General features: G+C 35.6%; 1 protein-coding gene across 3 annotated transcripts in view; it reads left to right on the top strand.

Moving 5' to 3' along the window:
- DPY19L2 (dpy-19 like 2) overlaps window positions 1-15,141 on the top strand; it is a 95,232-nt gene extending 80,091 nt beyond the window's left edge. For 2 of the 3 annotated variants that reach the window (XM_070368798.1, XM_005889110.2), the window contains 5 exons: window positions 2,396-2,515; window positions 3,438-3,612; window positions 10,026-10,125; window positions 11,269-11,394; window positions 13,126-15,141. In XM_070368798.1, coding sequence (XP_070224899.1) covers window positions 2,396-2,515; window positions 3,438-3,612; window positions 10,026-10,125; window positions 11,269-11,394; window positions 13,126-13,276 — 672 coding nt within the window. In that variant the 3' untranslated portion in view covers window positions 13,277-15,141. The remainder of the gene's footprint in view (window positions 1-2,395; window positions 2,516-3,437; window positions 3,613-10,025; window positions 10,126-11,268; window positions 11,395-13,125) is intronic. The other variant, XM_070368799.1, reaches the window with a different exon arrangement.
- Window positions 15,142-16,898: the final 1,757 nt, after the last annotated feature.

Genomic DNA, 16,898 nt, shown 5'->3' with positions numbered 1-16,898 from the left:
ATCCTTTGACATCCCCTTCTCCTCCTGCCCTCAATCTTTCCCAGCATCAGGGTCTTTTCAGATGAGTCAGCTCTTTTGTATCAGGTGGCCAAAGTATTGGAGTTTCAGCTTCAACATCAGTCCTTCCAATGAACACCCAGGACTGATCTCCTTTAGGATGGACTGGTTGGATCTCCTTGCAGTCCAAGGGACTCTCAAGAGTCTTCTCCAACACCACAGTTCAAAAGCATCAATTCTTTAGCGCTCAGCTTTCTTTATAGTCCAACTCTCACATCCATACATGACCACTGGAAAAACCACAGCCTTGACTAGACAGAGTGTCAGACTCTGCAACCCCATGGACTGCAGTACGCCAGACTTCCCTATCCTTTACCATCTCCCAAAGCTTGCTCAAACTCATATCCATCGAGTTGGTGATGCCATCCAACCATCTCATACTCTGTCATCCTCTTGTCCTCCTGCCTTCAATCTTTCCTAGTATCAGGGTCTTTTCCAGTGAGTCGGTTCTTCGCGTCAGGTGGCCAAAGTATTGAAGCTTCAGTATCAGTCCTTTCAAAGAATATTCAGGATTGATTTCCTTTAGGATGGACTGGTTTGATCGCCTTCCTGTCCAAGGGACTCTCAAGCATCTTTTTCAGCACCACAGTTGAAAAGCATCAATTCTTCAGCATTCGGCCTTCTTTATGGTCCAACTGTCACATCTGTACATGATTACTGGAAAAACCATAGCTTTGACTATATGGACCTTTGTTGGCAAAGTGATGGCTATGCTTTTTAATATGCTGTCTAGGTTTGCCATGGCTTTTTTTGCAAGGAGCAAGCGCCTTTTAATTTCATGGCTGTAGTCACCATCTGCAGTGATTTTGGAGCCCCCCCAAAAATAAAGTCTGTCACTGTTTCCATTTTCTCCCCCATATACTTGCTATGAAGTGATGAGACCAGATGCCATGATCTTTGTTTTTGAAAACTGTTCCACACCATTAAATAGTCTTCCAATTTATTAATGTCTATATAACATGTGATAGTGGAGCTTCTCTGGTAGCTCAGATGGTAAAGAATCTGCCTACAATGCAGGAAATGCAGGAAACCTGGGTTTGATTACTGCATTGGGAAGATACCCTGGAGAAGGGAATGGAAACCCACTCCAGTATTCTTGCCTGGAGAATCTCATGGACAGAGGAGCCTGGGGGGCTACAGTACATGGGGTTGCAAAGAGTCAGACGCAGCTGAGGAACTAACACTTTACTTTTCACATGTGAAAATGCAATAATTTACTTAGTCTTCTATATTGTTCATTTAGTTTGTTTCTATTTCTGCTGTGAAAAACTCACTTAAGTTACCATCTTTATAGAAGTATTTTTATGTTTTGATTATTCCCTTTAATGCCTAGAACCAAAATTTAGGTTGGTTTGGTTCTAGGGTCTTGGCTAGACCCTAGCCAAGGTTGGCTCTTTTCTAGGATCTTGATAAATATTACTAAATTACAAACATATACCAGTTATTACAGTGTGTGGTTTCATGGCATCCTCTCTAATACTCAATATTAATTTAATATTTGTCAATTTTATAGATGAAAATATTATTTTTACTATTTACCTTGTTTTAATATTAGTGGTTTAGAACATGAATATTTAGTTAATTTTACTTGTATTAATTCTTTGTCCATTTATGTACTGAGGAGTTTGTTGATATTTTATGAATATGTCTATTAGAAAAGTTTTGTTTGAAAACTTAGCTCAGTGAAACTCCATCTTAGTCAAAATGGGGTGTCCTACTGATTAGTACAAATATTTATACAATTCCACTACTTCTAAAATAACCTAGATTGTGTTACAATTTTTGTTGCTGACTAAATATCACAAATTTTTGAAGCACCCCATTTTTTTAAGTCTCTGTGATTCCCTTTCTCACCTGGTATAGGGCCTTGCTCAAATACCACCTTTCAGGAGTTCCACTCTGATGATCCTAAGTACACTTGCAACTTCTGCCTGTGACCTCACACCACACCCTGCACTTCAGTCTCCTTTTCAGCTCTACTTCCTTTTCCATTATGCTTACCACTTTCTGAAAGACTGTTTAATAGGTTTTGTTTTTTGATATATCTGTTTATTTTCTGTCTCTCCTTACTAAATGTACTAAAATGTGAGTCTCCTGAGGACAGGAATTGCTCAGTGGTGTTTTAGCACCCTACTGTATCCAGCACTCACAACAGTACCTGGCATATAGCAGGCATTTGATAAATCTTTGTTGAATGAATGAACGAATATTAATAGATGTATTACTGAGTTAAAAGATCCTTGTCCTAGTGAATACCAATAGTTTTAATATACTTTATTGTACATATACTAATTTTAAAATATGAAGTGAAAATTAATTTTTGTTTTTGTTTTTATAGATAATTTTTCACACATTGCAGTTGTTTGCATTTACTCCCCTTGCCATTTTAATTATGAGACTGAAGCTCTTTTTGACACCTCATATGTGTGTTATGGCTTCCCTGATATGTTCTCGGCGGGTAAGGTATTCATTCTTTTATAACTACTCTATAACACTATAGCAACTACAATGTAGTTAATCATGGTTTTGGTCACTAATCTAAAACATAAAAGCACTTGGTGTTTTTTTATCTTAAGTGATTTAAAGTACTAGTTTGTGATTCATTATAGCATAAGAAAAGCAAATTCAAGTAGCTTTGAAATTTATTCCTGGACTTTAGCTGATAATTCTGTGACTTTCCCCTCTATCAGTATTCTCACTAATATAGTTTTTGAAATTCAGGTAAGTGTAACAGTTTCATGGCCCATCAAAACTATCCTCAAGTGCTCTTGTAATAACTAGAGAAGATGCAGTGCAATTGTTCTAGTATTGTCCTGTTGGGCTTGGATAATCTGTGGAAAAATTGTCAGTTTCTAAGGTTCTGTTACTGTAGCTCATATGCAAGACAGCTAGATAAAGTAGCTAGAATTTTGGGACCAAGTTACTTCTAGAGACCCCTTACTTGGTCTTGATTATAAATGTTTTGCCTTAGAATATCATAATACTTAAATTCCTGAGAGGATAAAAATTGTCAGTACTAATGGTGTTTCCCTAGATATTCAAGATGTCCATAAAAGACATCCAGATATTATAGGATTTAGTTCGAGGATATGTCAGAATTATGATTTGTTAACCTTAACTCCTGCTTGTAAATCTGTCCTGGAAGGATCAGGTATTTCTTCTTTAATTCTTTCAAGAGGAAAGTAAGCTCCATTTTTAACTGGATCATATAATTCTAAAATATTTGCTGGTTTTAAACAATAGATAATTATTATATTCTGTATATTATTAGTATCAAATGGTAATCCATCTTGGTTTAGGTAGAAAGGTGAGAATATTATTATTGACCCAATAGCACTGTTCATATAAGAATGATAAATAAATGGTTTCTTTCATTTCAGCTCTTTGGCTGGATTTTTTACAGAGTTCGTTTTATGCCTGTTATCCTCAGTCTTGTAACAGTAATGTCAATACAAGGTTATGCAAACCTCCATAATCAATGGAGCATAATAGGAGAATTTAATAATTTGCCCCAGGAAGAACTGATACAGTGGATCAAATACAATACCAGGCCAGGTATGTAGCTGTTTTGATTATATGTATAGCTAGCACACACACATACACTTATACACATTATATGTTGTTATACATTTGTGTATATTGTATAGTTGTCATTTCATATATGTATGTGTATATATATGCAATTTAAAAAAACACATGCATTTATACCTTCACACATTTTTAGTGTGTTAATTGCAGCGTTCATCAAATCAAATTTCCAAAAGGAAACTTTGTGTCCTCTTTAAACCCCTCCTGGATACCTGTCAAAAAGAATTTTAATTGATATCTAGAGTTAATAATTGTTCACAAGTTATATGCTATAACTCTGAGATTATTACTGTATCATAACAGTGACACTTCAAAGTAAAAAACCTTTAATAAATGACAAACTTTTGCACTGTGTGACAGGCGACTGGAGAAACCAGTTTTGACTGTGGGGAGGTTAACAATACCCTTCCCATTACTTCCGCCAGTGCATACCCTCTGCTTCATGTCTATAAAACCAATCACATACAGAAGGGTTAAAATCTTGGACATTTGGGTTTTTTCACTAACTCATCTCAAAAAGATGATTATACATGCTACTTTTAAATAGTTTAAAATATATTTTTAGGTTTTCTTTTCTTACAGTCTTTATCTAAGACCACCTCAAGCAGATTGATATTTACTTCATTTTTAAATACCTTTCCAGAGAATGAATATATTCTATGCTATTTTCTGCAACTACTCTATAGTCCTGTCCGAGACAGTTTTTTCTGGCTTAATTTCTTCACTGTGATTTATTTAAATTTATTCTGTGACTCTTTGAGCCACTTTCCTCTTATCTCCTATTTGATAGTCATCATTCTATTATTTAGCTATCATTAAGGTAAACTCTTATAAACTTCAACTCAAATATTTGGTCTGTGTCTTTCAAAGGATGACAGTGACAATGCCTCATAACTTAGACTCTGAGTCTTAGAGCTTCCAGGCTAGTTTAGTCAGAATTTTTGAACTAATCCTTTATTTTTTCCCTATAAAGTACACGGTAGTTACTGCTTTTAATCTCTCTCACCCCTCACCACTTACAGCTGTTTTTCCAAAGCTTTAAAAGGTATCTGTTCTTTTCATGTTTGCTTGCATCTTTGTTCCAGTGTTTGTCTTGGGTTCTTGGCAAAGAAAGCCTATGTTTAGCAAACTTACCCTTCTAAGAGATTTCCTACAAACTCTTACGTCATTTTTGCCTCTTCTTTGATCCTACCAATTTTTCTCATCTCTGTATTATGAGTTCTCTCATGGTTACCACAGGTTTTATTAAACGAAGCTTGAGATTCTATAATTAGGGTGAGACTAGAGCTTACATTCAGGTCTACCATGTAGCTTTGCATAGTTTGTACACAGCACAAAGGTGCTCAGTTGAGAGGACAAGAGGGAACTGTAATCCAGCCTGTGGTCCACTCACAAGTCATGTATTCGTGAGGTTCTGTCAGATCAGAAGGGATACTTTTTTCTAATACATGCAGTAGGCTAATTGGAGATTTAAATATATTATAGAAAAGATCCTGTGGTTTCCCTGTCATGCTCATATTTGATGCCTTACTCCCAAGAGGAAAGAAGCAGCTAAGGAGTATTTCTCCCTTTCCCTCTGTTTCATAGACGGTTTCTTCTCCGTGGTTCCAGTTCTTGCTGGACAGGCTTCCCTAGTTTCTTCTGGATGACCCTAGTCCTGAGCTTGGGTCCCTCTAGCCCAGAGTTTCTCAACTTTGAAATTTGGGGCTACCCTTTACACTGGCAGAATAATATTTAGCAGCATTAGCAGCATTCCTTTCTTCTACCAATCAGATGTCAGTAGCACCTCTCCCGTAACAGTGTGGTAACCAAAAATGTCTCCAGAAGTTGCCAGGAACAAAATTACTCCTGACTAAGAGCTTTTCATCATTAATTATTGAATCTTACAGTAATAAAGATATGTTTACTTCAGTTTATTTATATGTTTTTTAATTTAAGGCATATGCTGCTGCTGCTAAGTCGCTTCAGTCGTGTCCAACTCTGCGCGACCCCATAGACAGTAGCCTACCAGGCTCCTCCGTCCATGGGATTCTCCAGGCAAGAATACAGGAGTGGGGTGCCATCTCCTTCTCCAATGCATGAAAGTGAAAAGTAAAAGCGAAGTTGCTCAGTCGTGCCTGATTCCCAGCGACCCCATGGACTGCAGGCATATGAAGAGATATAAATCCCTTAGAAGAAATGTAATTGCCCTCATTGTCAACAAAGGAGTCCAAAATGCAGTACTTGGGTGTAATCTCAAAAACAACAGAATGATCTCTGTTTGTTTCCAAAGCAAACCATTCAATATCACAGTAATCTAAGTCTATGCAGCAACCACTAATGCCAAGGAAGCTGAAGTTGAATGATCTGTGAAGACCTACAAGACCTTCTAGAACTAACACCAAAAAAGATATCCTTTTCTTCACAGGAGACTGGAATGCAAAAGTAGGAAATCAAGGGATACCTGGAATAACAGGCAAATTTGGCCTTGGAGTACAAAATAAAGCAGGGCAAAGGCTAATAGACTTTTGCCAAGAGAATGCATATACGGTCTTCCAACACAGAAGAGACAGCTCTACACATAGACACCACCAGATGACCAGTACTGAAATCAGATTGATTATAGTCTTTGCAGCCAAAGATGGAGAAGCTCTATACAGTCAGAAAAACAAGACCAGGAGCTGATTGTGGCTCAGATCATGAACTCCTTATTGCCAAATTCAGACTTAAATTGAAGAAAGTAGGGAAAACCACTAGGCCATTCAGATATGACCTAAATCAAATCCCTACAATTATACAGTGGATGTGACAAATGGATTCAAGAGATTAGTTCTGATAGAGTGCCTGAAGCACTATGGACAGAGTTTCATAACATTGTACAGGAGGTGGTGATGAAAACCATGTCCAAGAAAAAGAAATGCAAAAAGACAAAATGGTTGTCTGAGGAGGCCTTACAAATAGCTGAGAAAAAAAAAGAGAAGTGAAAGGCAAAGGAAAAAAGGAAAGATACACTCATCTGAATGCAGAGTTCCAAAGAGTAGCAGGGAGAGATAAGAAAGCCTTCCTAAGTGAACAATGCAAAGAAACAAAGGAAAACAATAGAATGGGAAAGACTAGAGATCTCTTCAAGAAAATTAGAGATACCAAGGGAACATTTCATGCAAAGATGGGCTTGATAAAGGACAGAAATGGTATGTACCTAACAGAAGCAGAAGATATTGAGAGGAGGTGGCAAGAATACACAGAAGAACTGTACAAAAAAGATCTTATTGACCCAGATAATCAGGATGGTGTGATCACTTGCCTAGAGCCAGACATCCTGGAATGCAAAGTCAAGTAGGTCTTAGGAAGCATGACAATAAACAAAGCTAGTGGAGGTGATGGAATTCCAGTTGAGCTATTTCAAATCCTAAAAGATGATGCTGTGAAAGTGCTGCACTCAATATGCCAGTAAATTTGGAAAACTCAGCAGTGGCCAAAGCACTGGAAAAGGTCAATTTTCATTCCAATCCCAAAGAAAGGCAATGCCAAAGAATGCTCAAAGTACCACACAATTGCACTCATCTCACCTGCTAGCAAAGTAATGCTCAAAATTCTCCAGACTAGGCTTCATTAACTGAGAACTTCGAGATGTTCAAGCTGGATTTAGAAAAGACAGAGGAACCAGAGATCAAATTGCCAACATCCATTGGATCCTAGAAAAAGCAGAAGAAGTCCAGAAAGGCATCTTCTTCTGCTTCATTGACCATGCTAAATAAAGCCTTTGACTGTGTGGACCACAACAAAATATGGAAAATTCTTCAAGAGATGAGAATACTAAACCACCTAACCTGCCTCCTGAGAAACCTGTATGCAGGTCAAGAAGCAGCAGTGAGAATTGGACATGGAGCAATGGACTGGTTCTAAATTGGGAAAGGAGTACGTGAAAGCTGTATATTGTCATCTTGCTTATTTAACTTATATGTAGAGCACATCATCAAAGAAGGCAATGGCAACCCACTCCAGTACTCTTGCCTGGAAAATCCCATGGACGGAGGAGCCTGGTAGGCTGCAGTCCATGGGGTCGCTAAGAGTCGGACATGACTGAGTGACTTCACTTTCACTTTGCACTTTCATGCATTGGAGGAGAAAATGGCAACCCACTCCAGTGTTCTTGCCTGGAGAATCCCAGGGATGGTGGGGCCTGATGGGCTGCCGTCTATGGGGTCGCACAGAGTCGGACACGACTGAAGCGACTTTGCAGCAGAGCACATCATGCAAAATGCTGGGCCAGATGAAGTGCAAGATGGAATCAAGATTGCTGGAAGAAATATCAATAACCTCAGATATGCAGATGACACCACCCTTGTGACAGAAAGCAAAAAGGAACTAACAAGCCTTTTGATGAAGGTGATAGAGAAGAGTGAAAAAGTTGGCTTAAAACTCAGTGTTGAAAAAATGAAAATCGTGGTATCCAAGCATGGCAAATAGATGGGAAACAATGGAAACAGTGACAGACTTTTATTTTCTTGGGTTCCAAAATCACTGCAGATGGTGACTGCAGCCATGAAATTAAAAGACGCTTTCTCCTTGGAAGAAAAGTTACAACAGACCTAGACAACGTATTAAAAAGCAGAGACATTCCTTTGCGGACAAAGGTCTATCTAGTCAAAGCTATGGTTTTTCCAGTAGTCATATATGGATGTGAGAGCTGGACCATAAAGAAAGCTGAGTGCCAAAGAACTGATACTTTTGAACTGTGATGTTGGAGAAGACTCTTGAGAGTTGGCCAGGAGATCAAACCAGTCAATTCTAAAGGAAATCAATCCTGAATATTCATTGGAAGGACTGATGCTGAAGCTGAAGTTTCAGTACTTTGGCCACCTTATGCAAAGAACTAACTCATTGGAAAAGACCCTGATGCTGGGAAAGATTGAAGGCAAGAGGAGAAGGGGATGACAGAGGATGAGATGGTTAGATGGCATCACCGACTCAATGGACATGAGTTTGAGCAAGCTCTGGGAGATGGTGAAGGACAGGGAAGCTGGTGTGCTGCAGGCTGTGGGGTTGCAAAGAGTTGGACATGACTGAGCGACTGAAGAGCAACAACAAATTCATTCAAAGTTACATTTAGAATGGTTAATAATATTTGAAAATAAATATTCAATTATTTCCAGTAGATCTGAGTAATATGCCTAGTTCTTATTGGTGGTTTTACTTTGCTGATTAAAAGTGATAATGATCTTCATAGTTATATAATCATTTATTATATGATTCTAATAAATCATATTTATTTCTTTCATTTGGTCTTTTTGTCTCTCAAGAAATACAACTAAAACTGAAGCCACACAGTAGATTTTGGTGTATCACTAGTTACAACCACAAAGCAACGGATTTATACATGGTATTATTCCAGAAAGTACTACTAACATGTAATGAAATGGTTTGATGAAATGTATTTATAAAGTCAAGACTTAGTTATGAATATTTAAAAGTGATCTGAGGGAAGAAAACAATGCCTTCATCTGTCAAGTTCTCAGGATTACAGTTCATAACCCATGAAACTCACTTTAAAACATGTACCATGAGACTTGCCCTTTATAAGTCTTCTAGTTCCTAGAACTTTAGACTGTTGGAACAAGATATGAAATTTTACAATTCTTTCCAGTCCCGTCTTTGTAGTGCTGTCTGTTAGTATAGCACTTGAACAGGGCAGTGTGCTCTAGTGAAGTGGCTGAGAGGGTGGGCCCTGAGAGTTCCTAGCTGTGCTGTCTAGGGCTAATTGCTTTGCTGTCTCTTAGCTTCCTAATCTACAAAACAGGAATAACATAGAACCCACCCCCAAAGCTGTGCAAGTTAAATTGTATAATCACCAAGTGTATGGCACCAAGATAACATTTAACAAAGTTGGCTATTATTATGTAGACCATCAGTAAATATTAAGTGAAAAAAAAAAGAATGCTGTCAATGATTATTATTTTAACTGTACTTCATCTTTCTTGGGCTTCCCTGGTAGCTCTTCTGGTAAAGAATCCGCCTGCAATGCAGGAGAGCCTGGTTTGATTCCTGGGTTGGGAAGATCCTCTGGAGAAGGGATAGGCTACCCACACCGGTATTCCCAGGCTCCCCTGGTGGCTCAGATGGTGAAGAATCTGCCTGCGATGTAGGAGACCTAAGTTCGATTCCTGGGTTGGGAAGATCCCCTGGAGGAGGAAATGACGACCTACTCTGGTATTCTTGCCAGAAAAATCCCATGGACCTCTGTCCACTGGTAGGCTACAGTCCATGGGGTCGGAAAGAGTTGGACATGACTGAGCAACTAAGCACAGCACATCTTTCTTAACTGGGTTCAAATATTACAGATGAGTAACTTTTGGTTTTCTTTAAAACATGTTGTTAAGAAATATAATCTTGTTTTGCAGATGCTGTTTTTGCTGGTGCCATGCCTACAATGGCAAGTGTCAAGCTTTCCACTCTTCACCCCATTGTGAATCACCCACATTATGAGGATGCAGACTTGAGGTGGGCAACTGATAGAATACTACAACCAGACACACCAAGGACTTCTGCTGACTCGTAGGAATGGGGAAAATGTTTATCTACACACACACATTCTTTCATCCTCATGTTCATTCTAGAAGTTAAAAAGTAGTAACAATTCAGAAATTACAACATGTACCTGTTAAAGCAACCTTAATAAATGGCTGAAAACTGAAAAAAGCAAAACTGAATTTTGCTCAAAGTAAAAACTAGATCAAGAAACCACTCTTGATCTTACTGGTAGCCAATGATTAGCCTTTTTTTCACGGATAAAAAGAGTTTATGAAGTCCACTATGTTAAATGCTTTTATGCTCTTTTATTAGTTGCTTATGGGAACCCTATTTTCCACTGAAATCTGAAAGTTTTGTTTTCCTTAAGTGACTTTTAAAAATTATTTTAATCATCCTAGTAATTGGATAATCTTTTCCTTGTAATGTGACCTTGGTTTATTGTTAAAGGTAATATTTTAAATTAAAGTTTTATGTTTGGCTTTGAAGATTGGGCATTCTGTATGTTTGAACTCTTAAGAAAAGTCTAATGTATAATTGATCATTTACTTAGGATTTTATAAAAACTCCCATTTAGAACTAAATCATCTGTCTACCATATTTTGGTCAACATTCCTGTTTCTCAAGCTTCTGTTAGGGTACTTTCTCTACCTGACTACTACTGTAGATGCTCACTGTCTAATTATTCTATTTACTACATTCATCTTCAACTCATATGTCTTTCAGACCTTCTCTAAATGAAATTATCTACTGAAATCTGTATTTTCACTATATTTAGCCTCTATCTGAGTTTCTTCCGGATTAGTTGTTTTATTAATTATGCAAAGCTAATTTTATATTCTGAACTATTATACTGCTACCTATCTCTAGACTCTAAACTGGCTTATACACTGATAATCAGTACCTGAAAAATTCAAATTTCTGTAAGTTTTAGAACATTTAAAATGTAAGTAAAATGTGGAAATTTCTATCCCCAAATAATTCATGCTGTTTGGGATCATGTATAATCAGTGCTCCATCCAGTAAGCATTGGGGTTTTAATTTGGTAACAAAATTTCTTTAGTCAACTCTGTTATCACTTATTTAGAAACATTTTTTACTTGTTTGAATTTAAAGAGCTCGGACAAAAATAGTTTACTCCGCATATAGTCGAAAATCTGCAAAAGAAGTGAGAGATAAGTTGGTGGAGTTACATGTAAATTACTACATTTTAGAAGAGGCATGGTGTGTTGTGAGAACTAAGTGAGTATGAGCCCTATGCTCTATGATATATGGTATATTTTAAAGCAATGAATGTTTTACTTCATTACAGCAGTCCTGATTCTTTAAAATTTTTTATTTTAAATTAATTCCATTAAAATTGTTATCTTGGCATTTTATTTAAAATTCTTGCATGGAATTATATACTATTTAAGCATAATGTGATTTCAGAAATGATAGTGTATTTTGCTATCCTAATTCTTTCAATTTTAACATCTGAATGTTGCTTTTTTCCATAATTTTCAAGTTTTTAAAACTTTTATAAGATATCTAAAATACAGATTTGAATTTATAGCAAAGTGAGATAGTAGCATTCTGCTACTACAGCTGATTTACATTGGCTTTATAAGACATATAAGAAAAGTTTCACATAACTCAGAAGGACATAATAAGAAAATATTTCTAATTAACAGTTTTAAATTTCTAAATTTTGAATACCTAAAAAATACATCAAATTCTGAGATGTGTAATGAATATCATCAGGCCTTTGTTTAGTCTCCTTGATTTAAAAAATCCTTAGTTGTATTAACCTTAACATTAAGAATTTTCATTTCTCCTATGAATAATTAGGAATTGGCTGTATTAGACTTTTGAAGAGCTAATTTTTGAGATTTTCGTAGCCAATTGTATCTAATTTTAAAATCTAATAAATAATGTATAGGAAGAAGTATATCAGTACTTGCAAATGTGAGTGGGGACTAAACCCTCCAATCAAATGTCAGAGATTGAGACTGAATATAAAAGCAAAACCCATCTATGTCCTTCCTTACAGGAAGATGCATTTTAAGTACAAATACATGAAAGAAAGGTTGAAGTAGAAAGGATAAAAATTTACCACTTGAGTAGCCATGTGTGTAGCATATGCTAAATATGTATTTTCTAGCATATTCTAAAAAGGCAACACTATAGTGTGGAAGGAAGATCAGTACTTACCTAGGCTGATGTTTCAGGGAGGGGATTGACTATAAAAGAGTACAAGGGAACTCGTTGAGATGATGGAAATTTTCTGTCTTATGATTATGATGGTGCTCACACACATACACGTTTACCCATGCTTATGAAAATTTACACATAAACTGGGTGAATTTTATTGTATGTAAATTATACCTCAATATAGACTGATTTTGTCTGACTTCTTCCCTGTAATGATTCCCATGCAGGGTTATTCTCTAGTGAGAAATATCTCATTCAGTCCACTCAGAAAGGGAAGAGTTGAGGGGAGTAACAGTGGCAGAAGAGCTTCTCTTTCCTGCTTTGGACTTTATATGTTATCATGCTAATTTAACTCAAAATTTAAGTTCAAGAATATGAAGTAGGTAATTCATCAGGAATTAGATTAACTATTAACTTTGCTTTAATTTGTCTCATTTTACAGTAAATGGGTATTATATTTGGATGGCAGTACCGCTTAGAACATATATTCATTTATATTTCACTTTGAAGGTGGATTTTTAAATATATGTTTCTGAATTACATTGAGCTCTTATTATTTGATTCAATCATATATTGGTTATTTGGTTAACTGGAATATAAGAATATAGCATAATTTCATTTTATTATTAATATCCCTAAATTTTAAACATGTTTTTTGAAATGTACTAAGATCTTTAATTTATTAAATGTTAGTCTCTAAAAATCTGAGATATTTTATAATTATAGTTCTTCTAGATATGAAAATGCATTTTTAATATATATATTTGCTTATTTTTTCAGGCCTGGTTGCAGTATGCTTGAAATTTGGGATGTGGAAGACCCTTCTAACTCAGCTAACCCTCCCTTATGTAGCGTCTTGCTCAAGGATGCAAGGCCATACTTCACCACAGTGTTTCAGAATAGTATGTACAGAGTGTTAAAAGTTAATTGAGAAAAGACTGCCCGTTACACTGTGGTGCAAAGAGGTGCACAAAAACAATCACTTTAGTTTATTTACATTAATAAAAATCACAAGCTTTAATAAGGGACCCTTAAAAACAAGATAGGAAAAATGATTTAAAGTTTTTCTAATTTCTAAAAGGTAAATTATTTCATTGTTTTCCATTGAATGTCAGCCTTATTAAACTTGTCATATAAATGAGTAAATCATTTCATATTCCATAAATAAATGTTCATCTTAAAGTTTTAAAGAAGAAAAATATATGTAAGAGAACAATGAAATTGAATAAATCAAGAATATATAAGTCCTTTTGTATCCAACGAGGCGAATTGCTTCTAATTTTCTCTAGTTCTAGGATGTACCAACTCAAACTCTTCAAAACACTTAGAAGAGACTAATGCAGTTTCTGAAATGACACTTCCCTAAGATCCTGCTACTGATCACAACCTCTATCTTTGTGAGGAAATTTGTTTGTAACCATGTGTCTATTAAGGTTGTTTTTGCCTTTAGTAGCCCTCAGGAAAGATCTTTAATAGCTTTTAACAACTTTTTTTTTAATCATTTCAAGTTTTTTTCAAAACAGCTTATTTTGCAATGTTTTCAATCTTTTTAAATTTATTTATCCAGCCAGATATTTTCCACTGATCAGTTCTCAATTTAAGTTCAGCAGATTATTAATCTGTCTTTTAGAATACAGTGGTTTTTTTTTTTTCTTTTACTATCCAAGTAAAATTGTTATAGTACACAGTCAAATTTAGGGCTTAAGCATTATCAGAAAAGAAAATCCAGTTAACTTTATCAAATAAAATTTGAAGAAGCAAAGGCATTTTCATCTTGAAGTCCTGTAGCTCATTGGTCATAGTCATTTTTACCCCAGTCACCATCTTTTTTAATAATATGTTTTAAGTCCTTATTTAGTTTTGGTTTTGGATGAGGACAGTAATGTTTTATAGATCCTCTCTTCCAGTATAAAACCTATCCAACAGTAATGCTTTGAAAAGTGGTAGTTATCTAGAAAATATGGTTGCCAAGTGGAAAGTTAAACACTGTCTCTGATTGATAGATGTTGAATATGCCATATCTGTAGTATTTTAATGTGCATCTACTTTAATAATCTTGGAATGTTTGTAATTCCCTTGTTTTTGGCCCTCTCTGTGTTTGAGATAGCAAAATGACTTAATTCCATAGATTAGTTCATTTATAGTAGGTAGAAAAGTACATATACCGGAAAACCAATAAATTATTTTTCAACTTTTATTATAATTGTAAAATATTTTAATACAAGATACAGAACAGCTAGGAATATAAAATTGTATTTATATTCACATTTCAGATACTTTGTTTTGATCTAAGTATGGGGCAAAGAAGTAAAGGAGATAGAACACCTAACACAAAAATTGAAATATATTTTGGATGATGCTTTCATAGGAACTATTCTAAAGAAGTTGGTAGAATTTTTAAAGAACTTTATCAATTAATAAAATATGCAGTACAAGTATATTTACATGGATTTATATATAGGGAATCAATAAAATTATTTTCAACTTTTAAAGTTGTAAAATATTTTAATACAGGATGCAAAGCCACTAAGAAAGCATTATTTTAGCATTTTCAAATATTTCATTTGGTATAAATGTGAGATAAAAGAGCTACAACACCTAAGATTAATGAAATTAAAGTAGCACATTTTGGATAGTATTTTCATAAGCAACATTTAAAAGAAATTGCTAGAATGTAGCAACAAAAATGGATGAGTTGGATTAACTAAAACATTTCATATAAATATAATGTATTAATGTGAATTTATGTTATTTTCACGTGCTATATGTGTTTTAAATTAAAAAAGCCCTTGAAGATCCTGGCATGTGTTTTCTGTCTTTCTTCATTCTTTACTAAAACCCATTTGGAAATTGAAATCACTCTGATATAAAAGTAGAAATCATGGTTTCCTGACCATGTTTACATTGATAGTGTTTTTTTTAACCATTTTAAATCAATTCTGTGTAGTCTCACACAAAAGGCAATGTACTATGGAGGAAATAGTGTGGCTTTGTAACCAGGTGGATCTCATTATGAATCCTGATAACTTTCATTTACTAGGTATATTACCTACCATCCATCGAAAAGATATTTCTTGAACACTGATTGTATGTCAGGCACTATTCGTGGCTATGTGGCTCTACTCTGAAAACTTAACAAAACTTAACAAAAAAGGAGACTCACACTACCTACTTGGCAGAGTCATTTTGAGGATTGGTGAGATGATGTGTTAGAGCACATTCAGGCCCTCGACAATTGACAATTGTTAGCCCATTTACTCTTTCTCCCTTACCCACCAATAACCGGTTCTGTAATACCGTGTTACCTGGTGTGTTGTCTCAGAATTCCAAATAGTCCTACTTTTAAAAAAAAAATGTTATTCTTTAGTTGGAGGGAAATTGCTTTACAGTATTATGATAGTTTCTGCCATACAACAATGCAAATCAGCCATAATTATACGTATATCACCTCCCTCTTGAGCCTCCTTCCTGAGCCTCCCTCCCATCCCCAACTCCCACCCCTCTAGGTCGTTACAGAGTGCCTGGCTGGGCTTCCTGTATTATACAGGAACTTAGCACCAGCCATCTGTGTTACACATGCCAGTGTATATGTGTCGATGCTACTTTCTCCATTCACCCCACTCTCTCCTCCCCGCACTGTGGCCACAAGTCTGTTGTTTACATCTGTGTCTCCATTCCTTCCCAGTAAATAGGTTCATATACTAATGCAAATAGTCCTACTTTTCTTTAGTGTCTGTAAGTGAGAATACTGGACCACTGCTTACTTTTTTAATATAAATTAGGTTATTACATTCTTGTCTGTGTACATTTTATTATCTGTTCTTTGGAAATCTAAAAAAAATATGCATGAATGCTGTTCGTTGAGTAATGGGTAGATTTTTCCTCAGTGCAAGGAAGCATTTTCCTTAGTTTCCTATGGTCATAGTTTTGCACACTTACTTGAAACCATGATAAAAGTGAGTTGTGCACAAGTTCAGCAATTCCCTCCACCATCAAGTTGTCAGAAACTGATATACAGCTTCAGTGAATAATATGTGTGTTATATGCTAGTCTTTTGCTGCTAAGAACACTACATCAAAAATCATTGAATACTTTTCATGGTGGATTCCCTGGTAGCTCAGCTGGTAAAGAATCCACCTGCAATGCAGGAGACCTGGGTTCAACCCCTGGGTTGGGAAGATCTCCTGGAGAAGGAAATGTGTACCCACTCCAGTATTCTGGCCTGGGAAATTCCATGGACTATATATCAAAAAGAGTTGGACATGACTGAGTGACTTTCACTTCACTTTTCATGTTAATTTTAATAATAAAACTATGCTTATATTTTATATGTTTGTATTATACAAGCCATACAAACTCATTATGGAAAATTAGTTTTGAAAAAAACAAAATTTAAAAGGGGAAAATGTTCACCAAGACATTATTAATATCTCATTGTTTTCTTCCAGCCTTTAGGCATAAGTTTTTGTTGTTTTAATGTAAACAGTTTTATCTTTTGTTCTTCATGTAATAAATATGGAAGTGTTACATAGAAACTATTTTTAATGGCTCCA

The sequence above is a fragment of the Bos mutus genome, chromosome 4 (genome assembly GCF_027580195.1).
Source record: "Bos mutus isolate GX-2022 chromosome 4, NWIPB_WYAK_1.1, whole genome shotgun sequence".
Lineage (NCBI taxonomy): Eukaryota > Metazoa > Chordata > Mammalia > Artiodactyla > Bovidae > Bos > Bos mutus.
Note: the sequence above shows the minus strand (reverse complement) of the source record. Positions and strands in the feature narration are given on the sequence as shown.